General features: G+C 40.3%; 2 protein-coding genes across 4 annotated transcripts in view; both read right to left on the reverse strand.

The window, feature by feature from the left end:
• Positions 1–584: 584 nt before the first annotated feature.
• RBM44 (RNA binding motif protein 44) lies at positions 585–15,003 on the reverse strand. Its single transcript, XM_040605051.1, is given in 16 exon segments — positions 585–1,696; positions 4,430–4,577; positions 4,699–4,844; positions 5,663–6,059; positions 6,364–6,437; positions 6,538–6,611; positions 7,318–7,449; positions 7,785–7,884; positions 8,196–8,265; positions 9,155–9,180; positions 9,261–9,435; positions 10,118–10,294; positions 11,462–11,520; positions 11,649–12,201; positions 12,203–12,267; positions 12,270–15,003. Coding segments are annotated over 15 exon segments (3,057 nt in total). The 5' UTR covers positions 13,131–15,003; the 3' UTR covers positions 585–1,696.
• A 1,419-nt stretch (positions 15,004–16,422) lies between these two features.
• LRRFIP1 (LRR binding FLII interacting protein 1) overlaps positions 16,423–26,310 on the reverse strand; it is a 111,992-nt gene continuing 102,104 nt past the window's right edge. For all 3 annotated transcript variants that reach the window (XM_040602819.1, XM_040602817.1, XM_040602818.1), the window contains 5 exons: positions 23,164–23,210; positions 22,097–22,214; positions 21,588–21,667; positions 20,821–20,925; positions 16,423–19,417 (listed from right to left, as the gene is read on the reverse strand). In XM_040602819.1, the coding sequence (XP_040458753.1) occupies positions 19,307–19,417; positions 20,821–20,925; positions 21,588–21,667; positions 22,097–22,214; positions 23,164–23,210 (461 nt within the window). In that variant the 3' untranslated portion in view covers positions 16,423–19,306. The remainder of the gene's footprint in view (positions 19,418–20,820; positions 20,926–21,587; positions 21,668–22,096; positions 22,215–23,163; positions 23,211–26,310) is intronic.

Genomic DNA, 26,310 nt, shown 5'->3' on the forward strand with positions numbered 1-26,310 from the left:
GCCCGATGCACGGGCGAGCGCCCGCTTGGGCTGCTCGGGAGCGGGACAGCCCCCCGGGAGCGGGACGGACAGGCCCCCGGGAGCAGGTGAGGGCTCCAGCTGCACGGTGGGCACTGCCCTGAAAGCTGGTCTCCCTGTGAAGGGGTGAGCTCACAAGGCACAAGAACACCCGAACGAACACCACAGGTGCCAACTTGAGTGTTTCACATCATACACGTTTCTGCCTTCCCAACAGAAACAGAACAGCTTGCATGCCAGAAAGCCAGTTCTATCCTAAACTATTAATAACACCCGCCTAATTACAGAGTCTGGGGAAAGGAAACTGCGGTGTTTGCCACTAATAATGTGGTACAGCAAGGCCTGCCCCTGCTTTCATCTTGATAGGAGGCCCCATGTGCAGCTTCAGGTCCAAGCTTGAGCACTGGCTGTCGGAGGCAAGGCTGGCGCTCTGAGAGCGTGACCTGCGGCAGTTCTGCTAAGAGGAGTAGGAACAGATGAGATCAGAAAACAGCACAACACGGGCACAACTTTCTGAAGAAGGAATTTTAACCTTTATTCACAAGTAAGGCTGCTATTTTCAGCAGCAAATGCAGCCAGGATGTAGAACAAAGTACAACAAAAATACAAAGATGGACAACAACAATATACTGTCTTGTTGTGCAATATCGGAGCATAAGCCTGTCCACATCAATCAAGGATAATTCTCCTCACCCCCTGACCAGACATGTATACCTAAGCTGCCTTCCCTTTGTTTACCAGAAGAGGATTTAAAATCTAGACCTCTTCTGTATGGTAATGACACAGGCAAATGTGAAAGACTGGATACTTGCAGCTTTCCTCCTGCTGCCCCTGTATCAACCCAAACCAAAAGTCTTGGGGAATGTGTGCTTCCCACTATACCAGGCACTGGGACACAAAAAAATAAATAAAAAAAAAAGGATTCAGAAGCCCATCCTCTGCTTGCACCAACAGAAGTGGAATATGACAAAAGAAAATGCCATGCACTGAAAAAAAATAATAAATTCAAATCCAGGCTTCAACCTGAAGGAACCACTGGCTGCATCGCTGCTCTGCAGCATGCAACACAATTCCGAGTCAAAAATGGACATGAGAGAACTCTGCTGCAGCATGGATTGTGTAACCGTGTCCACCAGCGCTGCCAGCTCTGAAGCCTGGTTTTCTAAAATGAAGCCCTTGCTGCCTCCCTGGTATTCAAGGGATACATGAAATTTCTACAGACTATTCAGAATCAGATTATCTGGAAAAGCAGAAGCTTGCTGGCTGTTTATGAACATCTTAGCGGTTACCGCCATGCCTAAAATCAAGTGGCACGCAAGAACCAACAGTTGTGTACTTCAGCCTAGAAAACCCTGCCCGTATTACAGAAGTCTTGCTTGGCTGAAGTGTGATCTTTCTACCTTAGAGAAAACCACTGACATGCTTGAACCAACTATGAGGAACAACAAAACTGGGAAAAATCATATAATACCTACCTAAACAGAAGAACATCTCAAACTGACCTTCAGGTTATATTCTTTTGGATAAGACTGCCTATCATACAGCGACACTACCTGAGTTTTCATTAAGATCCGCAGAAATAATTCCAACAAGAAACACAGTATGATCCCGGAACAAGCAGAATTTTCAAAAGTCTTCCAAAAGGAGATGATCAATTCCTCAAAATTTAGGAAGCCATCTACTTAAAAACAAACACATACACACACACACACAAAAAAGCAGTAGGTAAGTTTTACGTGTACATGCTCAAGCTGAAACAAAAGGAACATCAGCAGTTTTAGTACCCCAGAAAACCACTCCAGAAGCTATAACAATTTTGTTCTGTACTGCAGAAGTACACAGAAGACTGAGGTTTCCTATCTTCAAGAACCACATGAAAGAAATTACTACAATAAAACAAAACACATAAACTTTGTGGGGGAAAAAAAAAAGGAACACCAGATATTATTTGCTGATTAATTCAATTAATTCAAAATTAAGTTATCAAATCCTCATTTAGGAGTACATAGGGTCTATGCATTTCTGTATGTTTCTCAAAGCCCGGTTAGTTATGCTTTGGTAAGACCCATCTCCACTGGCCTGTTTTTAAATTGTTACTATGCAGATTATTAATTTCACAGAAAGCTTCCAAGCATGGACATTTGGTACTAATAAAATCTAAGGAAACAGCCGTTTTTAATGCTGCACTGAATAACTTTTATAGCATCACAATTCCCGTTAACTGCTGCCTACCGTTAGGCTTAGAAAAGAGAAAAAGGTTAAGCACACTGTTTGTATGACAACTGCTCACTAATGAGAATAAAAGGACTTCAGTCCAAAATCTAACTTCCCATTTCTAATGAATTTACTCCTTCGAAACTAACAAATATACAAGATCTATAAACATTCAGACGTCCAACTCCAGGCTAAGTCAGCCAAAGAAAAAAGCAAGATTATATCGTGCTGTACTTCAAAGCTGAATTTAAGTCATTATACATTAAATACTATGTAATACAGTTTGATGTAAAAGGGTTATCTGTACAACTGTGGACATTTCATCAGCTTGCAAGAACACAAGGCTCCAAGGTGGTATTTCTCCTTGGACACTTACCCTTCAGGGAAGTCTAAAGCTATACACATACCAGCAGGAGTACAGATAAGCTTTTAGCAGAATCATCTTTTCTTAAATATATCACGTACTTATTTCTTACTATGGAAAGATGAGAATTCTTTTTCCCCGTTACTTAGTAGCGACTTGGCTATTTCACAGCTCCCTTATGATGAAAGTAAAAATTTTTATAGGTCATCATCTCTTTAGCAAAGCAACAGAAAAAAAAATACTATCATAGGAACAGTTAGAACTGTAAAGCCCATGCACCATTGAAAAAAAATAAAAATCAATTGACAGGGAAAGCATAACATGTTTGAGGCTGCTAAAAACCTTACTAATTGAAACTACTTTTAAGTGTAAGGTTGGTTTTTTTTTTTTTTTTAAATGAGTATACGTCCATATCTGCAGTCCTGAGGAAATCAGTCAGTAGATTAATACAAAGACTTTTCTTTATTAAATTGTATATTGACTCATAAAGGCATCTGTAAAAGCTCAGAGGGCAGTGAAATGCCAAACGACACTAATCCTTTCAAAAGGAACTCGGCCAAACATGCATATCGCTTGAGACTCGCTCGTGCTCTTCATTCCTATGGGAGGTATAGTCTCACGCTGTATGTGAAGTCCCATCCTTTGTCTCCATGTATTTAATGCCATCTACAGTCAAGACTTTCTGAAGGACTTTCCTGGTCACTGATGTTCCTTCCCAGAGCAGGACTGAGACGGATGACCTATAAGCATCTATTTGTATGTTTCATGTACCCATGGAAGCTTTTCTAGCCCAGGCTTCTGCTTTGCCTTTCTGGGCAGAATCACTCTGCTTCTATGACAGTCTGAGTACGTAACGCACAGCAGTTCTGTCCAGGGTAAGGCTGTGTTACAGTTTACTCGTGCAAGACGGTAACATCTGCCTTGGCACCTGACCGGGAGAGTTTAGTCTGATAACCAACACTCAATGGGTGGGAAAGACACCTGGATAAGTAAAACTATTGGCACAAATACTACTCATCTTGGAAGAGGTGGCTTCAGTTAAAGCCAAACTGACTTCTGGACAACCTTGAAACTGAAGCTCTGAGAGCAAAATCAGAGCATTAAGAATTTGGTGCAGTTTTGGGAAGAAACACTACAGAAGAATAAATACCATACAGATTGTTTGTGGGCAAAAGCAAAGCTGGAGCATTGCTTTGCTAAGAACATACTAAGAACAGTGCGGGAAACAGAGTAGTCACACTGCTAACAGCAAAGCAAGCAGAATACCAAGCTTAGCAGGAGATTGAAATAAACACCAACTCAAGGAAGTCTCCTACAGGAGAATATATATATATTCACACCCCTGGAATTCTGGGCTGTGGTTTTAGCATTTTTAGCATGTTCAGTTTGTTGCAGTGTCCAGTGCCGTGTCACCACACAAGATGTCCTTTAACGCAAAAAACCTAAAAGACATACAGCCCTGCTCTGTTATACTTCTAGTCCAGAATTGCATTTCATGCATCAAATAAAAATCATCAATTTTTAAACCAAAAATGAGCCTATGCTGGGATTTCTCTATGACATGATACGCAAGGACTGGCCATTAGATGTCACCGTTGTACAGAAGATGCAAGACACTGTCTCCACTAAGTTAATGAGTCCAGCAGTGCATGGCCAGCAAGCCAGTCTGTTTACAGATGTTCCACAAAACAGCGAACAATCCTTAGAAACCATTGTTTAAGTGGATCTGTTCAGAGCTTTATACCAAGTTACTTACTAATCTAGTCAGGCTATACAGCTACACACTTTCAAGTAGTTTTAGTTCAACACATTTCTGTAGGCTAGAATACTCACTTATTTACATTGTTTTTCCCACCCACAAGTGGGTGTCGATTTCCTTAGAATGACAGAGGTCCTTTCCACAATAGAACTGATGGACAAGCCACTTAGGATACCTTTGTTGTTCTTCCTCACCTCCAGCAGAGCACTCACGATTTTGGCTCTGTATAAGTAAAAGAAGTAACTGTCTACATCACATTTTGTGCAACACATTTAGCACTTAGTTACTATGGATATTGGATCCATTACAAATCAGGGCAGAAATTAAAACCAAATACTCTCACCTACTAGCCTCTGGATGAATTTCTTGAAGCCTCCTCAATAATTTGGTAAAGCTGCTTGAGTTCACTGCATCAGGAGAAATGAAATCATTGTATGCATTGGTGGAGAAAGGAGCAGATGTTTTCTGCAGGAATTTTTCTCCAGTATCCTAGAATCGCATCAAAATAAGCAAAAAGTGAATGGGTTAAGTATTGTACAATGAATACAACATATCTTTGCCACTAAATAAATATTCCTGTTACAGAAACAGAAAAAATGACAAATACAGATTTAGATCAGTAAGTTATTCTAATACAACCAGTCATATTATCCAATCTGTAAATCACAAATAAAATGACTATATGCATTTATGTGTAACTGACATTTCTGCTACTTTAAATTAGATCAATTTGCATTTTCCAGAGGACTAGCATGCTTAAAGTTAAATCCCCAGTAGTACTGTATCTATCATTTGAGAGAGCAACACCAGCAATCCAGCAGTCACCAACTTTGCCTTATCCTCCAACAACCAATATAAGGAAATATAAAGTACTGTATTTACACATAGATGTTTTAGATTTATATTGAAAAACCCAAGAGTTTCCCCTCCAGTATCCCAAAATCCTCCTTGTGTAAAATCACCAGATGTCATATATATATATATATATATATATAAAAAAAAAAAAAAAAGTGTTTTAAGTGGAAGCTCAAAAGAGAAGAAAAGCAAGATGAAAAACATCTAGTGCAAATGGCCAGGTTCCCAACTGGCTTAGGATTAAGAAAAAACAGATGTGAGTATCACAATTCGATACAGGGGCAAATGAATAGTGCTCTCACCCTTCTGCAGCATGCCAGAAATTTATTACTGACACATAATGTGTTTTCATATCCTAATATCACTCTACATGTAGTAAATCTAACGTACTATGGGACAACAAGCTTTATTGCTTTTAACATGCCACATAAAGGAGCCTCAGTAATATTTACCTTTTTATTAACTCCAAGCAAATAATGCGCCAAAATTTCAGGAGATGATTTCACAGCAGGGCACTTTGTTTCTGAAGGTACTTGTGCAGAGTAAAAAACTTTTGAAGAAGTCATGGGAAGGAGAAGCATATTCTCAGAAGCAGAGGTGGTGTCAATTGCCTTCACAGAATTGGAGGCTGAAGTGAGTGTTTTATCTTGACTGTTTCTTTGACCGTTATCAACAGGTTGAATTTCCTGCCAAAGCTTATTTGTGAGTACTTGGGAAACTGAATATTTAGTCTGTGATGAAGTATTTACAAGCTCAACGCTTACTGGTTTTCCTTTTATTTTTTTCTGGTTCATTTCCTCTACAGCTAACTTTGCTTTATGAGTGTCTTTAAGGGAAAGAAATGCGTATCTAAGGCATAAAATAAAAAAAAAAAAAAGAAACTAATTAAAGCACATTAAATTATTATCAGTAAGAACACATGACAGTTCTCATCTTTTCAATATTAACTGTATCTCCATTAAACTCAACAGAAAATTTCAAGACTCCTTACCTTCTCATAAGATGAGAAGCTGTCTGGAACGACAAGTTTTTGTCAGCCTATCTGTATCTACATTAATTACTGAAACAAATTAATGAACAACTCCCTCCTATCTCCTATGATTCACTTCAACAGATAAGAAGTCTGAAACAAGTAAAATTTGTATTAATATACCTGCAGTTACCAGAATCCACAGAGATAAGAGTGTCAGAAATCCCGTACTTCTGGAAATGTGATCTTAAATCACCCTACAAAATAGAAGCATATTTGGTTGCAAATGTAGAGTATGAAAGGATTCAGAAAGGAGGCAAGCCATTACCACTGTTATGTAGATAAGAAGAGGCATACCTCTGACACTGAGGAACAAAGGCCACCAACACGAATAAAAGAATACTCATTTCCACTCTCCATTGTCTTCGCGGCTAATAATAAATGTAAGAAAGTAAAGCATTACTATTATTGTTCCAGTTCAAGCTAACATCATCTCTGTCGGTTTTGGAAAGCGTAGATAGAAAACCTTTTAGAAATCTAAAAGAATAAAGAATATCTTCTACCAGAAAATGGGCATCCTGAGAAGTGGAACAGTTTAGTTTGTGAAATCTCTTCTCTGTGAGTATTTCCTGAGGTTGAAGAGGCAGAAAAGATACAACCAGAGAAATCACTGGTATGAACTAACAGGTACCAGTGCTAAAGCATGGGCAGTGTACGGTGAGTCCCCACCACGGAGCACACAAGCTCTCTGCTTGCAATATACTGGGACTTCAAACCATGCCTGTCTCTGGGACCCAAGTCCCCAAACGCAGACTACTCCCAGCTAACTCTTAAGAAGGAAGTATGGGGAAGGAAGCAGAAAGAGGAGGAAAAGAAAGAAAGATTTCCAGCTACACAACTGGCTGGACATTTACTAAATTGAGTTTAACCACTGTAGGTAAAGTTTTCAAGGAAAAACATGGATGAAAATAGCTGAACATCTGTACAAGGATTCACTGCAAGTCAACGAAAAAGTAAGTCTGAAATCCAGCTAGCATTTTTTCCAAGTTTACTTATGCTTGTAGAAGGAACAGAAAATACTCAAATAATACATAAAAATCATTATTCGGTATAGCAGCTTAAAGCACACAACCTTACCTCTTAAATCAATCATATCTTGTTCTCCTTTTTGCTTTTTCTTTTCTTCAGCTGCTACTGAAGAATCTGCTATTGTCACGTCCTCTTTAGCATCAAACCAATATTCATTCCCTTCTTCTTTTTTGATAGAGTCTTGACAGTTGAAAAAAATTTCAGTGTGTTAAAATTCAGAGTGTGGTATGTCATATGAATGAATATAAAATATTTGTGTTTAAGAGGATTCTACCTACCTCTATGACTTGGTACTACATTACACAGAGGTGACACATACTACTCTTCACTTGTGATTTAAGTGGCAAAGTTTTTTTTTCAAATTGTGAAGTATAACATAGAGCTGATAAAACATTAAGCATTCCACCACAGAAAGGACAGTTGAATATCCGTATATGTTTTACACAGGGTTTGGTTTTTTCCCCAACAACACAGCTAACAAAAAGTAGTGTTTATACTAGAAGTCGACTGCTTACCACGTTCCGTGTCCTGACCTTTACGTTTCTCAAATGTCTTGGATGAAGAAGAGTCACTTGGCTGACCACCAGCAGTTGAACATACAGTCTGTGGATAGTCCTACAACGATGTTTCAGTTACGTCATGGCACTTGCATTTGATTATGTGTTATTTTTATATGTTTCAGAATATTAATTGATTGAACAGGTGAATTTTAAAAAGTTAACCTACTGATCGTCTTCAAGAACCCTCCAAGTTATTTTATTTGAAAGGACAATAAAAATTCTAGTCACGTGAGCTGCATTTGCAATTACTGGCAGAGAATCCCAGCTTCAGCCCTGAAGACTGTGATTGTATTTGCATATACCTAAAAGGAGACTATGCTTCACCACGTTAATGTCTCTGAAACTCAGTAACAAAGAAGTCCCTACCATGTCGACAGAGATCATCTTTTCTTGCAGTTTTGGTGCTTCGAAGACAGCTTTTCTTTCTGAAACAGAACTAAAACAGATCCAAAAATTCCATAGAAAATATGGCACAACAATTTTAAATTCTACAATGATACCAAGTACTGTGAAGTATTAAATACTTCCAAAAGCTCATAGTAAAATACATGTGCTTAATAAATCTTAGCTTAAAATGAGAACCAAAGGTTTTTGAAACCTGTGTTTTATAAAAGCATTGGTTGCAATCTGAAATATAAAGCTATGTTCTAGGTGTATATTAGGCTCTTTTTCCTTTATAACTAGATGGCTTTCTGTGTGATGTGTCTATGCACGTCTTTACAATTTGATATCTCAGTGAAATTTTTGATTAATTTTACTAATGCTTAACAAGAAAGTTGAGAAAGATGTCTAGCTGTTTACCTGACACAGTAAAAACTTACTGCCAAATCTGGTTTAATCTCCACTTACACAAAGTAACAGGATGTGGATCTTGAACATGCAATACCATGTGCGTGCCCGAAATATGAAGTTATTTTCCCCATCCAGAACAGCTTCTTATATGCCTAATATTATCTTTGTTGGCAACAGAGTCTTTTTTTTTTTTTTTTTTTTTTTTTTTTTTTTAAAGACAGACAGCATTAAGCTTAGAGACAATGATGTTAATAGTGAAATTAGGGACCTGGGAAAATTACATGTAAATTGAAAACATTTTCTATAAAGACAGTAAAAATACAACTCCATAGTTTGCATACTACAACGCTACAGAGTAAAAATTTCTTTAAAATAAAATCCCTGTACCCAAAGTGCTATGCTAGTCTTTCAGCTAAACAGGTTGGAACAACAAGATACATCCTGAAATAAAGAAATTCTAAGCTTAACACCTTTTAAACTCACTTCTCATGTATTTTGAAGTTCAATAAATATCACAGATGAGAACTACTTACTCATAGCAAAGATCCTTTCCGATCAACTGTCAAAAAAGAAAAGGTTTGTCTTAATTTTCTGAAGGAAACAATTTATATTAAAACCAAAAAGCAAGTAAGAAATTACCTTGCAGGGGACATAAGAAGATGAGATTGGGAACAACTTAATCTCAACCGATAGCGGTGGAAGTGCATTTAAAGATATGCCCATTTTTATTTTCGTTCTCATACTGTTGTAATTCTTTCTTAGCTCTTCCAAAACCGACATGAGAGATGAATATAATTTAGTATTTCCATTACATCTGTTAAAATATGCATAAGAAAACAAGATCAACTTAGACATTTCACTCATTTTACTGCTTCCAGAACTGCCCAAACATTTTATAGAGTTAAATATTCCCCCACATGACACACAATAAGCTCACTGCTAATGCACACAGCCGCTCTCAGGAGCTGTACTCTGTTTCACAGCATTACCACCTGCTCTCCTGAACCCTCCCGCACGCCACAGAGCAGACACTACAGATGGCAGTAAGGTTTTGTAGCTTACCCATGGCCCAGTAAAGCCTTTGGAGGCAGGACTTCTTGGTTGAATTCCAGGTGCGTTACAGGTCATATGCTTTATCAGCTGGAGGCTGCAATCACTACCCCCTGTCTGCCTCACCTCCTAACAGTTTTGCACCTCCTCTCTCTTTCTCCTTTACCAGGGCATCTTGCCCACTCCTGAGCAGATTCTCTGTACTATTCCTTCTGTACAGAAAGGCATTCCTGGAAACAAACTGTATTTTGCTAGGTCTGTGAATGCTATGAAATTCTTAGGCTGAAAATAAAGGCTTGGCAGTCACAAGGACATAAACTTTTGGACAACACCACTACCTTTAAATACTATTACAAGCTACAGATGGAATACATCAATAACATTTAGCAATTAATGCTTTTTAACCAAGTTATCCATTTAATCTAAAAAGACATTAAAGCACGTGCCTGCTAAAATCTGTGTTTTCCTCCAAAGCCAGTTTGTAAATCTTCAAGCAATGTTGATAGCACATCTGATAATGCGTGTTCAGAACCTGCAATTCTGCTTCAATTGCTCTCTGCAGTATTTTTTGACAGTAGCTTGATGCAGAATTCTTCACAGCTTTTTTGTCAAGGTGTACCAGGCTTTAAAATAGTAATAACAAACAAAATCTTGAAGCTCTTGAATCAATTAAGTTAATTATGTTTTATTTTAAAACATGTAACTTTCCAGAAGCTATTTCTGATACAATTTAAGGAAAAAAGGAAAAGAAAAATTAAACCAGTTCCTCCTATTCACTATACAGGAAAAACTTTTGTCTTACGGTAGCTTTCACATTATAATCAACCTTAACTGAGAGGTGGGAACTGCATGAGCACCAGAATTTCTATCCAAAACCTGCAGCGGTATGAACATAAACGTGGCAACTCTGTTCATCTACAGACACACCTATTTTTTTCCAGAGTCACAAAATAATTTAGGTTGGAAAGTATCTCTGAAGGTCTGCAGTACAAACCCCTGTTCAAAGCAGAGCTAACTTCAAAATTAGCTCAGGGTTTTAGCTAGTTCAGCTTTGTTGCTGGGTCTGGGGGTTTTTTTGTTTGTTTTAAACCTCCAAGGTATTGTAGCCAATATGACTCTCACTGTATGAACCTTTTTCTTACACTCACTTAGAATTCCCCCCACTGTAACTGCTGGCTCTTGCCCTTTCAAAACACACCTCTGCAAAGAATTTGACTCCTACTTCTCTGCAACCCACCACCAGATTGCCAAGAACTACAAGGAGGTTCCCCACCTCCACAGCCTTTCCTTCTCCAGGCTGACCAACCCCAGTGCCCCCAGCTCTCCCCACACATCAGGTGCTCCCCTCGCCTTCTCTGTGGGCTTTCCCTAGTCCACCAATCTCCTGCACTACAAGGCCCACAGCTGGAGACACCTTTCCAGATGCAATCTCACGAGCACCAAACTGAGAAGAATCAACAATTCTTCCACCCGCTGGCTGCGCTCTAATGCACCCCCAGGATGCTGTTTCCCTTCCTTGCCATATGGGAGCACTGCTGACTTACACTTGACTTGTTCTTGGCCAGTCTGCAACCATGGAGCAAGGCTGCTTCAGTCTTGGTTCACCTTCAGGAGGTCTTCAGCTCATTCTTCTCACTTGTCCAGGTCCCTGCCTACCCTACAGCATAGGAACTGCTGCCCAACGATCTTTTAATACCATCAGTTTTGCTAAGTCAGGGCCCACCTTTCAATCATGATGAAAGTCTTATCCTCAATCTAGAAGTCCAAACCAAGACCAACCCACAACCCACCTGTCAGTGCTTATCTTTACACCACTGCTACGCAGCTCATTTTTTGACTCCTGATGTTCCTAAACAAACAAACAAAAATTTTCAAGTTACAGATTAACATTTGTATAGACAAGTTCTGAGGAACTTTAACTTTAAAAAGTTCTAGATACCAAAATTGTTTGCTTGTGGTTTTTTTTTTTTTAATTACCTGAGTTTGTGAACTTTCAGCTGTTGCAGTATTGCCAACGGCGTGCTTTTTCAGCATGTCAGTAAGCTGTGACTGAATTTCCTCTGTGCTACCCTCTCCACATGACCAGTCTGTATTGCAAGCAACGTCTGCACAGGTTTCAGGACGCCTTCCCACTGGTCGAGATTTGTTCATCATTGTTATTTCTGTATTAATAGCCATTGATGAGACACAAACCTGAGCACTGGTACTTCTGCTTGTTGTAAAGCAAGCTCTAAAATCAGAACTCGCATCAACAGCCTGGTTAATCATAGAGTCACTGGCAACACTTTTCAAGGTTTCATGATGCTCCAACTCAGAGTTCAGGCAGCTGGTTTTTCCGTGGGAGGATTCTTCTGCAACTTCCACCCCAAAAAAGATATTCTTGCTAGTGAGAATTTCAGAGACTGCAAATTGGGTTTCAGCATCCTTTGTAGTGCAGTCAGTGCAGCTGGTACCATGTGCGCACGCACCAGATTCTTCACAACTGTAGAAATCAGAGTCCCGTGCACATTCACAAAATTGCATAGCTTCTGCAGGGGCCTCTTCTCTTGGTGACAGTAAAGGATTGTCCTGCTTCACCGAGATGCTGTGAATGCGTCCATCATTCTTTTCAGACACTTCTTCACTTGTAAAGATTTGGGGTGGCAGCGTGCCATCAATCAGTGCTGTGTCTTTCACCCTGCCATTTTGTATACTGTCACGTACCAGCAGATTTGGACAGACCCTACCTTCATTCCCACAAGAATGCCTTCCAAGCATACTTCCACAAACACCACTATGATACTCAGTTTGCTCTTCTTGATGATCACAAGTCATGCCATTGCAATCTGGCAGAGACAGAGAGTCCCGAAACAGGTGGGGAAGTGCTGGTACAGCTGCTTCTGGGCAGGTCTGGTCACCTACGCCATACTCAGAACCAGGAGAACAATCGTGTGACACATCAACAAGATTTTGTTCCTGTGTGACTCCATCCCCTGGAACTTCACGAACTGGATCGATCAGCTTTAAGGTTTCAATTCCTATAGTTTCTCTTGGCTCAGAAAACTCAACTGAGCTATTCCTATCATCAAAATCTTGCTCATGAACACTAAGATAGTCCGAATCTTCACTTAAATGGCTTTGTCTGCTGTCATGACACCCTTCATTGTCACATGCCCCTTCCAACACATCAGCTTCTTTCTTGCTAACATCTACCTGTGCACAGCAAATTCTCATTATCTTTGTATTATACATATCAATATCTGCATCTAAAGATGAACTTAAATAAGGTAAGCTTTCCTCTGCCAACTTTAATTCTGAAACATTGGCAGAATGTTCCTGGCCAAAACCTGAGTGGTTAGCTCCTGCTTCAACACCTCTGATGAGCGTGCATTCAGCTTCCTCACAGTAAGGAAAAAGATGGGAGGTCTGACTGATGCATTTCCTTTTGCTGTTAACATCGCTGCTATTTTCTAATTCCATGGTACAAACACTTAAGCCCTCCTCCTCAGAAGTAATCCACACAACTCACTTCTACTTCAACCTCTCAAAGTCATGAGCTTGTCTCTTCCTAGCAGCTTCTCACCTTAATAAAAATCAAGAGAAGTTTGAGATACCCCATAGTATACAGGACATTACTATTTAAAAAATACATTAAATTAACCATCTTATTTTTACCTACTGCACACTAGTACAGAAGCTAGGAATTACATGACGTGTTCCCAAAGAAATTCTAAGAGCTCATGGAAGGCTGTAATACGAATTTGCTGTTCTTGCTTCTTTGATTTCAATTAAATAAAAGCATCCTCAGAGACCAATTAATCCTATTTCCTTACACTCTTGGGTGAAGTTTCCATCCTCTTACCGCTGAAGCATTTCTTGGCTGGTGAATCATCAGACTCCTTGTTGATACACAGTAAACTATTTACATCATACGCTAACTCCATGACAGCACAAGAGGTGTTTAGACGCACATACTGACTCTGAAAGTCAAGATGCTGATGGTAACGGACTCAGTGACTGCAAACAGAGCTCACACCATTCCTGACTGTATACTGGCCTCTAAGCACTCCTTGCCACAAAAAGCTTACACCTTCTTGATCCACGACCAGTATATTTACTGTAGGGACTATATTTCAGTCCAGGAGCTATAAAAATTTTAAATGAGTCAGGAGGTGAACTTAAGAGCTCTGTGTACCTTGAGAACTAAAAACTCTTCAGGTGTTGGACAAGGGGGTAACGGAAGCACATTACTTTTAATTCTGGAGAAACAAGAGGAAATGTTTATCAAGCACAGAACCATAAGAAATCCTGAGAATCTTTACAACCAGAAAGCGTAAGTCATAAAGGAGTACAGGAAGATGGCTTCTTGGATCAGAGCATTTATTTTAGCAAAAGAAGAAAGCTGGACAATACAGCAAAGCAATACACCTGCTCTGCACCGGCAACAAACCTAGTTTCATAGCAAACATGAACAAAAAACAAGAGAAAAAGCACTTAGAGATGGAAGATGTTCTCTGTGAAGCTTTTTTCTCATACTCATCCATTCCTCTCCATCTTCCCCAGAAGCTTGTAGCGAAGAGAAGGGTATATACAAATGTTAAGACGTATTCCTGTTACATATGCTTTCTGAACTACTTACATAAAACACAAAAGTTTTCTGTTATAGTCACTGGTCTCCAACCCAACTATAATCTTACGTACAGCACAGCAAATTAGTCCTGTCTGTAACTCTTCCCCCTGCGAGGGCATGCAGACCAACCAACAGGCCCATAAACTGGGTTTCACATGCTTCTAAAGACGCAAGTCACTGACTCAAACTCTAGAGGAAGTTTCCAGAGCGGTGAAACATAGTTCATAAGGAACCGAGTGACGTACTGGAGCACAACACAAGCTGCAGGTGGAGCATGAGGGGAGACTGGAAGCTCAGACCCGTTTCTCGGCTTAACAATTTTAATTAATTAACATTACCCCTGTTTCTGGGATTAACATACAGGTTACACCAGCTCTGCCCACTCGATACCAACAGCGTGATCCAGGCCTCCTGCCTGCATGGGAAGATTTGCAAACGGACCCCCCTAAGGGATAACTTCATGTCAGCCCCTCACAGGCAAACACGGCTTGTTTCTTGCACCCGCATCCGCTGAGCATCGTCATTAAAGTGACACCGTTTAAAATCACTTAATGAAAGCAATTTTAATCCTTTACCAGAAGTCATCAATAGAAGTCACCCTCCAAAAAACCCCACACACCTTACTATGATTTCATTATGTGCTTCTAATGTTATTTTTGTTTCAAAAACGTGAGCTTTCTTATGATGGTTAACTTTAACTTCATCTCTCACTGAAGCATTAGGAAGCTTTTAAAAATTTAATTAATTAATTATATATAATATTAAATTTAAAAAAATCTTGCTGTAACACTACCGAAGCAGAGCTCAGATACCCATACATAAATCTCAACGTGTTATCACAGAGAAGTGACTTCCCCCCACACCTCTTAAGGCCAGGTTAAGGGGAACAAGAATCAAAATAGCTCTACCTGTGCCCCAGGCACGTAACAACCTTGTTGCTCCTACTACCGACGTAGCTGCGCCGGTTAGAAAGTGGCACCGATGTTAGAGCGCAGCTTCCATATGGCGGAGAGCCCCGGGGGAGGCAGGGGGGCGCCCCAGAGCACCCAAGGAGAACTCCCCGGGCAGAGAACGCGGCCCACAGCCCTCACCGCGGCTCCAGGGAGCCCCGCTGCCCACACGCAGCCCCCCGCGTCCCGTAACGCCCCCGCCGCTTACCCGCTCCCCGCCGCGCCCAGCCGCCAACCGCCGCGCCCAGCACGCGCTCAACGGCCGCCACCCGCCGCTCCCCGCCCGCGCCTCCAGCCCATTGGCCGCGGCGGGGAGCGCTCCGGCCCCTGATTGGCCGGCGGGGCGCCAGCGCCAAGCGCGTGCTGCCACCACCCCGCCCCTCGTCTCCTCAGAGGCGGCCGCGCGTCCCGCACAGCGGCGGGGCTCCCCCGGAGCGGCAGCCCGGCCTCTCGTGCCGTGATTAAAACCTGGTCTTAAAACCTAGCTGCTAGAAGGCTTTCAGTCTGAAGGAGCGTATTACAGGCAGTGGAGACTAATGCAGCGAGCTGGGGAATCTTGCCTGGCAAATACCTGCTACACAGGTTAGCAATTGTACATGTACACGTTGTTTTTACAGTTTCCCTGCTCCTTCCTTTAAACACATATGGGTAAAGTTCCTAATAAAGTGTGTCAAACATCACTTAGCTGCCTAAAACAAACGAACCCCCAAACCTGTATAATCAATTGTTTAGAGCGTTTAAAGCAGAGAGAAGCACTAACCTCCTCAGTACACTTACTGTAAGAGATCCTCGATGGGAAACACCCGTATCGCCAATGCAACATCAAGTTTCATACTAGAACTGACACGTTTTTGATGAAGCAAGTTGCTTCATTAAAGGACTCTTCCAAGGAAAGTTGCCATGTGGGTTAGCTATATGTTCACCATAAATACTCTTAAGTGGAGAATGAACCCAATAAGCAATACCATTACATTTTTTTCCTGATGGGACACTGTCCCTTGGTCCATCCGTCCGTCCCCCGCCCCACCCCCCTCCCCAAGTGCACCCTGCCATTAAAAACGTTAGTATTTGGAGGTATGTCTCACACCAGTGCCCTCAGGCACACAAGCCCCTCTGTACATTTTACAAGCAGCGTTGCTCACATTTGTGTCTGCGGAAGTATGTCAAAAAGGAAAACGAGCTCTTATAGCAGTATCATCCAAAAAGTCTGTATTTTCCAAGAGAACTTTTACCAGTAACATCATCATGACAGACCACTCCATAAAAACTACCCAAACAAGTCACATTTTTATTGGCGAGTGCTGCTAACGAATTTCCTTTTCCACGCTCGTATCTCGTAACAGTTTGGTTGGAAAAACAAAACAAAATGAAAAAAACATTTTGGGCAACATTCCTTTTGCAAACAATAAAAAATATTTAACATTTAAAAAGAATCCGAAGGATAACAATTTAAAATAGAAATTGTAGGAAAACCCGTCCTGGTTCCCCCAGGAGCCATTCCTCGCCAGGCTGCCACCACCTCGGCTCCGCTGTGAGTCAGCGGGATGGGTACTGAGGCTCTCTTGTTTGGAGATCAATTAAAAGAACTGGGGCATGTGCTATTATGACCATTCAAAGCCCTGTTGTTGTACATTCTTCACAGGAAAACACAAAACAGTTTGCAGGAAACCAACCACTATTTTTTCTTCCCTTATTCTAAAGCTAAGTCATACTGGAAATTTGGGGGTGGGGGCTGGGAAATGTGGCTTCAACATTCTGCTACTTTATCACACACAAAGACTTCTACTAAGAGCATACCCAGGTTGAAATACACATCTGATTTCTGTCATGAAGTTTCATGCTTATGGGGTTTGAGATGCAACCTACTTTGAAATGATAAAACACATCACTTCTTGATGAGCAAAGTATTATTTTTTAGCCTTTTGGACCAATGCTTAGTTGCTAGGTTGTTTCTCCTGAATCTTGCCAGAAGAGACCGTTTTCACCATTATCACAAATAAAAACATGACTGGTGGCAATCACACACCTCAACATCAGTTAGGAAGATGCTGTATTTAGTAAATTTGTTTGCATTCTGATAAACCCTTAGTTCAGTTTTTAGGCCCCAGAGGCTTTGTACACCAGAAATTACACAAGTCAACCACAGAAAATTGTAAATTGGTATCCACAGCAATTTTGAGGTATTCCACAAGAAACCTGGCTCTTCACCTGAATGTTCCTCTCAAAAAAAAAAAAAAAAAAAAAAAAAAAAGAAAAAAAAAGAAAAATAACCCAAAGCCCTAGCTAGAGTGGAAATTTCATTTATAAGATTCCTTTCATCCCTGTGTTTCACCACACTTGATCAACAAGGACATACTTACTTCCCCAGGGGCACAAAAAAAGCCTTCTTCATCCTTGTCCTGGAATATTAATTTCAGTACTTCATTCCTAAATTTCCGGGTGCACTCAGAAGAGATGAAGAGGAAGGTGTTATTTTCTAGCCAAACCAGAGAAACACATTCAGATACTGGTTTTGGTTTATTTCATTTGTGAAGGTGCTCTAAGAAGATACCAGCGATTCCCTTACGTTGAAAATAGCAGCAGTTTATACTCTAACCTCCAGACCACAAGGAAGAGGCTAGGAAAAGATATGGACCGGAGAGTCTGAAGACCAAGTTAAGAAGAAATGGTCTCCCGAGTTTGGATTTGGCTTGATAGAACTGTATCTATTGAGGCAGTGAGCACCGACAGAAGGTTGCTCCTGTCAAACAGGAGATGCTGCTTCATTGCATGAGCAGATTCCTAAGCGACTGGTTGCCTACCTTACTCACAAGCTTTTCTGTTAGGGCTGAAGGGGAAAGGACAGCTTTATTCTTCAGGTAACTGATGTTCTCCATTGAGTAGTACATTCAGAGTAATTTCCAATAAACCAGAGCTGTAGTGCTAGTTGCGTATAATAAATTGCCTGCAACATCTTAATTTATTACACTATTTTTAATGAAAAGTGGAAAACCTTTGTAACGGCCTTAGAAGGAAATAATTTGCTACTTCTGAACTTGTAGAAAAACCATAGGCAGTAACATTTTCTAAAGTGCTTCTTTACGTATCAGTTACTTTTTTAAAAATTAGACTTGCATTTTGCAGCGGCATAGTTTCCTAGTAGTTCATGGACCAGTAGATAGTTTCTGATGTAAAAAACCCATTACATGTCTTGTTTAGGCAAATGACACTTCCTTTGACAAATGCACCAGAGTGAGTGATCTAAGTGCAAACCCCCCCATTTCTTAAAACATGGCCTTATGCTGGTTTATTAATGCAATTTTACATCCTTTAAAAGTAGTTTACTTCAACTCCAAGAGCAGAGATTAAATAATACAAATAAAAGTTGAAAATTCAATGAAGCTATTGCCTATTTACCCTGAAATAAAATAGTCTTATGATTTCACTGGTGCAAAAATCTCTCCAAACACCTTTGTTTTATTGGCAAAGTCATTTAAGGTCACTTTTGCTTCCAAGACCATCTTCTTCCATGGTTTCCACTGAAGGAGTTTTGCTTTGTAATGGCTTGTGGTTCCACAGTGATTTGTAAATGAAAAAACCTACTATGAATAACTCTACTGTAGTCACTACATTACAGATACTGTCATGAGAAAGTCCAAAACTTAGTGTTTTGTTGTTTTTTGTTTTTGTTTTTTATTTTCAGCAAGACACAAAATTCCAGTCCAGTTAAATGTTTTCTTTGAATGCCATTTTAAATGGCAATAAATGGCTGCTGTGCCTTCTGGATGGAGAACTTAACGCGATGCCCGATGTGCTTCTTATACCGTAGATGGAAATTGTACTTCGAAGGTACCCAATGATCGGTGTGGAAGGGCTCCCGCAGGCACAGCCATTTGGATCAGCTACTCCTATGTATATAGTGCAGTAGGTTTGAGTCTGCGTAGAGAGAACCGCAGCTGGGTGGCACGTAGCAAATGTTGGGGTTGTCTGTTCTCAGAAGGCATGACACAAAGCATCCCAGACAGCAAGAGACAGAAGCATCGGCAACATTGTTCTGATTCTATCAAGTAGTAGTAGTTTCCATCGAAAGCTGGTGGTTATTGCTGAGACAGTAAAGCACTCCGGTTGGCTTTCATCTTCTCCAGGCGTTTTACTAGATGGCCATTGCTGACTTCAAGCTCTTCAGTTTTATCTAATGCTGAACGAAGCTGAAGGAAGGAAGCAGAAAAAAAGCCTGTAACTTCCACAGCGTTTTCCCTTTCTAAAGATAAAGCAATGTTTGTAGTTACCAACACTAACTGATTATATTGCTAGAATTTCCTTACAAGATAAAGCAGCTGAAAATTCTTATTATCAGGGTTAAAAGTAGATGTTGTGTAACTACTCTGAAGGCCACACAGAGAGATATTTTCTAAGCATGGTGCCAGGAATCCAAGGTATTTACAGAACGTTGGAAATGGCTCAGAGTTTGCCTCAACTTCAGAGGCACGCATACTCAGAAATACCTGCTGGGTGACATACACTTGTCTCGCTGCCTGGCTTTTATGTTTCTGGTTCCCAGAACTACAGCCACAGCTGTGACTTTGGTGCCTGAGATTGGTAAAAAACCCACCACGGGATGCGGGTAGGGAGAGAGAGGTGGACTGTACAGAGCAGTATTTATAGGCAGCACAGCAGAAGGAGTATTTGGAAAAAGCAGAGTCACACTGAAAAAAAATCCCAAAACCCTCAGGAGGTGAGTGTGAAAGAAGCTGACAAACATATTTAAGCTGACTGTAGCAGCCACTTGGAGAGAACATGAAGTCTGGCAAGACAAATAAGGTCAAAATTACAGACAGCTTGAAGATGCATTTTTTGAGAGAGAAACATGGACAGTCTGTGGACAGAAACACTACAGCAAACAGGCATGAACAGATTGACAGAAGAAGGAAAACAGGCTCAATAAGAACAATTCACATCCATTTAGCACTCAAGTTTAGACTCTGAAGCTTGACAGTTTAGACTGTCATTCCAGGTAAGGCATGGCACTGTACTTAAATAATGAAGTGTCCAAATTAACTTTACAGCAGGATTTCCAGCTTTCTACTGCTGTAACTTCTGAATCACATATTCTAAAAAGATCAGTGATTTGTATTTACAAACTCAGTATTTATACCACCCAAAGTAATGAGCCTTCAGGTACAACAAAGGACAAGTACAGCAATTCAGCTTGATGGATGTCGAAGCATGGGAACATTCACAGCTGCAAAGAAGCGTGCAGATCTGAGCATCTGAAGGCTGCTTCTAGATTCAAGCTGCACAAGCAAAACCTGAGTTTGCTCCAGAGAACCAGCTCTGGTACAAAGCAAGGCACTGGAAATCAGTTTAGGAAGGGATGGTGAAATGGCAGTGGGAGCTCATAGTTGTGACTGTTACTCCAGTTTGAGACATAGAAAGTTTGGTTACACATTTAGAATGAGTAACTAAAGCACTAAATAATAACTAAAAAGATGTTTATTCTTTGCTCTACCAGGAAGGGTAGTTCCTCCTCTAAAATGCACCAGACAGAAGGGTCTTCCCCTGTGCGGTGCAGGCTGACTGCTAGCCTATGGCAGTTTGCATTTAGACTTACCTCTCTCTGCAGTTTGCGTTTCTCTGCTTTCAGTTCATCTTCTACTCTTTCAGCATTTTCAGCAGCAGTTTTGTACCGGGCTACCTGACCTTCCAATCGTATTACCTAAGGTGAAGGCAAATTTTTTGAATAAAAGGCTGTACCATGAAGTTACTCTACAACTTTACTCTTCCGCTAGTAGTTAAGCAATAACCAGAGAGATGCTCACTTTTTCTTTAACAAAATTAAGGCATATTTTGAGGAAAATAGAAAGAAATATATATGTACACCAAGGAAGCCTGGCCATGGTAACTTACTCCAGACCTTTTATACATACCCATGTTTAATATGCATCCAGAAACAAAAAATACAGTCTATTGACTAAATTTATCTTAGCAAGAGTATCACTGAGATACTCTGGACAATAGCAAACAGTCAAAATGGAACAGTATTGTATAAAATCCATATACAGGACACCACATGCCAGGAGCCATTTAAAAATTGTCGATAGCTAGGCATAAGAAAGTGTTCTGAAGAGTTCAGTATATGCTCTCAATATACCTTTGACTTTGAATATTTTTCCTCCAGTGAAAATGAATCATATATTCACTCTTCCGCATACATAAATGAAAGTATTTTACTCTTAGTAGCCCTGATGCGTCAACACTCCTGCTTCTTATTTTAAGGGAAAGTCACATGAATCATTATTTCATTTCTCATGTAATAAAATAAAATTTCTCTTTGTGTTCTCACCATGCCTAAACAAACAGAACAAGCTAAAAACTTACATTCTGCTCCAATGCTGTTATCTCTTGCTCAGACTTTGCTAGTTTAAATTTGAGATCACTGATCTGTCTGTTGGCATCTCCTACAAGAATTGCAGATTTATCACAGATGTCAGAACAAGCGTTAACAGTGTCTAGTAAGTCTGTCATAAAATTTCCATGCTACCGGAATCTACTTGGGGCAGCAGCAGAGCAGCAAGTGCTCTATGTCCAGAAAGTGCCCAGTGGATTAGGCACTATTTCCAGTCTTGCCCAATTCCCTTCTGACCACCCCGAAAGCAGAATTAACCAGGAACCCAGCCCAGCTCTCCTGGGGAACATGAAGGAGATTGCCAATTGCAATCTTGCTCAAGCCAAGGATAATTGTTCCTTCACCTCTAGCAGAGGTGCATGGCTGGCTCCCATGAACCAAAGGCTCATTTTCACTTTGAGCCACGTGGTTATCATACAGATACATTTTCTCACTCACATGCAGGACACAAAAGTTCCCTTAAAATCAAAATGCAGCTCACTTTGGAGGTCAATCATGTGCATGTCTGTCCCATTTTCCAGAACTTCATTTTCTGACTGTGTGTTTTCCATCTTGCCATTCTTTTGCTTTTCTTCCAGTTGTCCCTTTAATTTTTTAACCTGAAGGACACAAAATAATCAGTTATTAAAATCAGTAAGGAAAACTGTAGCTCAGTACTCATTCACTCAAGTATTATAAAACAAATTATTTTTTAAAATGTAAATTCAAACAAAATTTTTGTTACAAGATCATTTCCTAGAAATTCTTTGGACAAATGACTCATCATATTTTAAGTATCAGTGCTTATGTATAAATTCAGGACCAAACATAATGAGTAGAAGATGACACTTTTATTAAAAAGCCGTAAAAGTTCTGTAGGCACATTCGCTTAAAACATTCTTAAAATCCCCAAACTGTGTTTGGTTGTGTGTGAAGTCTCAAGGCCAAGGATATAGCCCATATACGAAAGCACAGTGTCCTGCAGAGAAACAGATCAGCTGAAGTTTTTTGAATAAGCTTTATAATCTGCTATGGAATACCATGGTAGCAGCAATAATTACTTTCATTGCCATTTATCCAATTACTATAACTCCTCCAGCATTTCTTCCGAACAGCCCGTTACCCACAGACCCACCAATCAGGAAGGCTTACTCTTTGAGATAAAATTTGCTTCTACAATTTCTGTACCATATTTATTTTTCCCTTGTGCGTGGCCAATCTGAAGCATTATTTTTCAGGAACAGTCCTGGAAAAGGAGTTGTAGGTGACTAAGGACACTGAATGCGACTGGTTAGCAATATGGAACAGGCACACTGGGTCGTATCTTTCCTCCCCTGTATCCTGAGTTAACGTGCAGGAGAAACGTTGCAGAGGAAGAATAAAAGTGGCAAGCAATGCAGCAAGTCCTCAGCAAGAGCAACCCAGCACACGTTCTGAAAGGCAAAATGGCACTGCTGTTCTATACCTTACATTAGGGCTATTTGTGTTTTTTTTTTAATTTTCTTAATCTATACTATTCTTTATCATAAATTTAGCAAACACACGGCATTTCAGTTTTCCTGTGATTACCTGGTCTAGCAAGGATTCTCGTTCATCAATGAGTTTTTTCAGCCTGTCTGAAAGAGAAAACTGAAAGTTCAGTGCTGATTTGATCAAGCCACACATTTCAGAGTGCATCTGATATAAGACCGAACAGTTAAGATTAGTGAAACTAATGATGAAGGTAGTTATGCACGTACCACAGGAAATGAGGCCACAGACAGGGCTGGGAAGGGGCTGCAGCCAGGGGAGGTTATGTCATTCTCACAGAACATGCTTGTCACGGCAGTAGCAGCACCGAGCTGCATGCAAAGAGGCTAATCTTCTACGTTAGGTTAGCATGCAAGAACTCTAGGGTCAAACACAACTGCAACACAAAATCTCACAAATCTTTATAGTTTAACATAATGAAAATACTGTAAACACCTATAATCACAGCTAAGCACATTCTCAGCCCTTTAAATCTTCACTTCTTTTACTAAACAGCATGGCAATGGCACTTTTGTTATCTCCAGTATTATGACCAGAAAAACATTTGCCCGTTAAATTATTTTCGTTTCAAACTCAGCTGTCTGGTAAAACATTCTTTTCTCTTTAATCCTTCATAGTTCACCTGGTCAAACATCAAGCAGGCGATGGGCAATCTGGACCAAATGTTGTGCTACATTTGAACTTGCAAGTACTACAGATCAGCACATGGATATGTGTGGCATTAATTAATAAAGTGCACACTATAGAATGAGACAACTGGAGAAAAAAAACCCTAGAAAGTAAATAACAAAATCACTTGGGTTTTTTCTTCCCTACTAAGGGGTGCAAAATGTGAAAGCATTTTAGCAGGTACTCACAAGTTTCCTTATCACTAAAATTGCTTTACCTCATTAATTAATAACCTTAGTTTGTTCAGGTACACCTCAACGGAAGTACACTGGAACATAGCATTCAAATACACTTATCAGAAGAGGATATATTGCCCTCAGACAGGTCTCACTCCGTAAGTCTGACGTGTATGTTTATTGCAGGTTTATTTAGCTTGCCTTCCCTGCCAGCAAGCATCCACCTGCGCAGAACCCAGGGTGTTCAGAGCTCAGCTGCGCATCTAAGGCCTGCCCTGTTAATGAAATGGTTACAATCCAAACATCACTCAAGGAAAAGGTCTTTTTGTAAACTTAAGGAAAACAATTGACAAATTACAGGTAAGAGGCTGGTGGACTTTTGCTATATAAATTCTGCTGGTAGACTTAACTATTTCTGAGAAGCTTTAAAAATACCAGTTCTCATTTGTTGTTAAATCCTGAACAGGTCAAAGTCTTGTGGTTCCCCCTTTTTTCTTGTTAACACAGCAGTAAAAGGAGTAAAGAGTCTGTACTGAATAAAATTATAGGGAAAACTGTTCTCAAGATTGCCCCTCTATACTGCAGACATGTATGGTCTTGTTAGCTAGTAATAATGGGGTATGTTATTCCCCTTCTGGGTATACAAGTTCCTATACACCAGCAGTCATTCTAAAGAACCAAATAAAACCTTTACCTTGGCTTCTGATGCAATACCCAAATACAGATCTTAAAGTGACATCCCAGTTCCGCAGTTCTATGCATTCATTTTGAACCTCCTCAAGTCCTATTTTTTTTTTATTTTTATTTTTTTTTAGCCATTTGTAACACTCCCAACATTGTTACACCTGAGCATTGCTATGGAAAAACAAAATGAACAAAAACAACAAACAAACCACATTTTTGTAAACTATCACCAGTAAGAAATTTACAAGTACAACCCCCTTCAAAATCATAAAACAATTTCACATATCTATATGGGAAGGAAAGGAAGTTTAAGACAAATTCTGTAAAAGATGAAAGATTGAGAAGAAAAATAAAGGTCAACGAAGACAGCAAGGAGAGCAAATAGTAAAAGAAAGGTCTGAGATATTCAGACTTGGACAGAGAGTTAGGAGTCACAAGTCAGCAGAGACCAAAACATTAAGTTCTAAGTTTCAGAAAGAGAACAAGGACTGATGCAGAAGGAAACCTCTAGGCCACTACAAAATTAGCCTGAACTTACTGACTCCAAAAGGGCCAAATAATCCACCTTGTTCCTGAAAATAACTTAGTTGTGCACACCGCTAAGTAACTTTCATTAACAACCACCACTGTGGGGTGAAACGCCTGCCGGAAGAAAGGACACCTCCTGCAGCTTCCAGTGATCAGCTCCTCACAACCTCCTTCCCTGCAAAATTGATGTCAGCATTTTGGGATGAACCTTCAAATCTCACCTCACCATCAGTTCTCTCTCCCCTCATTATAGACATCTATGCACCCCACTGTGACAGATGACATGCTGGCAGCAGGATTCACAAGACCACATCAAAAATCAGTTTGCTAAAATGGCCATTCATGTAGAAAAGTTTTCTGCATGTATAGATGAAAGTCTCTTAGGTTTCACTTATCTTGAAACCACACTAACACAGAACACTAACTTTAATAGGTATCTCTGCAGAGCCACCTTAATTTTGCATTTAGGAGACATTTTTCCAACATATCAAGGATCTGAGGACCTTGAGAAGGGGTGAGCAGAAAAAAAAAGCAATCTACTGAATTAGGACAGCTAATTAAAATTCTCATCTGTATGTGAAATAAGGATAATGGCTGTACAAAGATACTACAATGAATAATTGGAGTGTGACATTCATCTCACTTAAATTTCACTTTGATAACGATTCCCAGGCTACTCACTGCACCAATTCATGGTTTTCCTAAGCAAAGGAGCTTAACAGAGGGCTGATGCATGGAGCTGGGCCCTGGGAAGGCCTGGGAAAGCAGGACACAGAGAGGGGGTGGTAGTGGTTACCAGCGCTATTGCATAGGCCTGTTTGTAAGCAAAAAACTACTCGTGTTACCTTGGCATTGTGGTTGACTTGGGGTATTGCTAACTAGGGTGCTGCTTCAGTGGTACAGTTGACCTAACATCCCCTAATCAGCCACAGATCCTGAATGTCTCTTCCTGCTTGGAGGGGAGCATGGGGTGAGAAGCAGCTATTTTTAATCTGTATGACTTGCATAATGTGTGGCCCAGCAAGTAATTGGTCCTGATGCAAATAAAAGGGGTAAGCTCTACTTGGGAGGGTGAGAAGACGTCCCATGAAGTCACACCAGCAGCCCCAAGCAGCTATTCAGAACAGCC

This window comes from Falco naumanni, chromosome 8 (assembly GCF_017639655.2).
Source record: "Falco naumanni isolate bFalNau1 chromosome 8, bFalNau1.pat, whole genome shotgun sequence".
NCBI lineage: Eukaryota > Metazoa > Chordata > Aves > Falconiformes > Falconidae > Falco > Falco naumanni.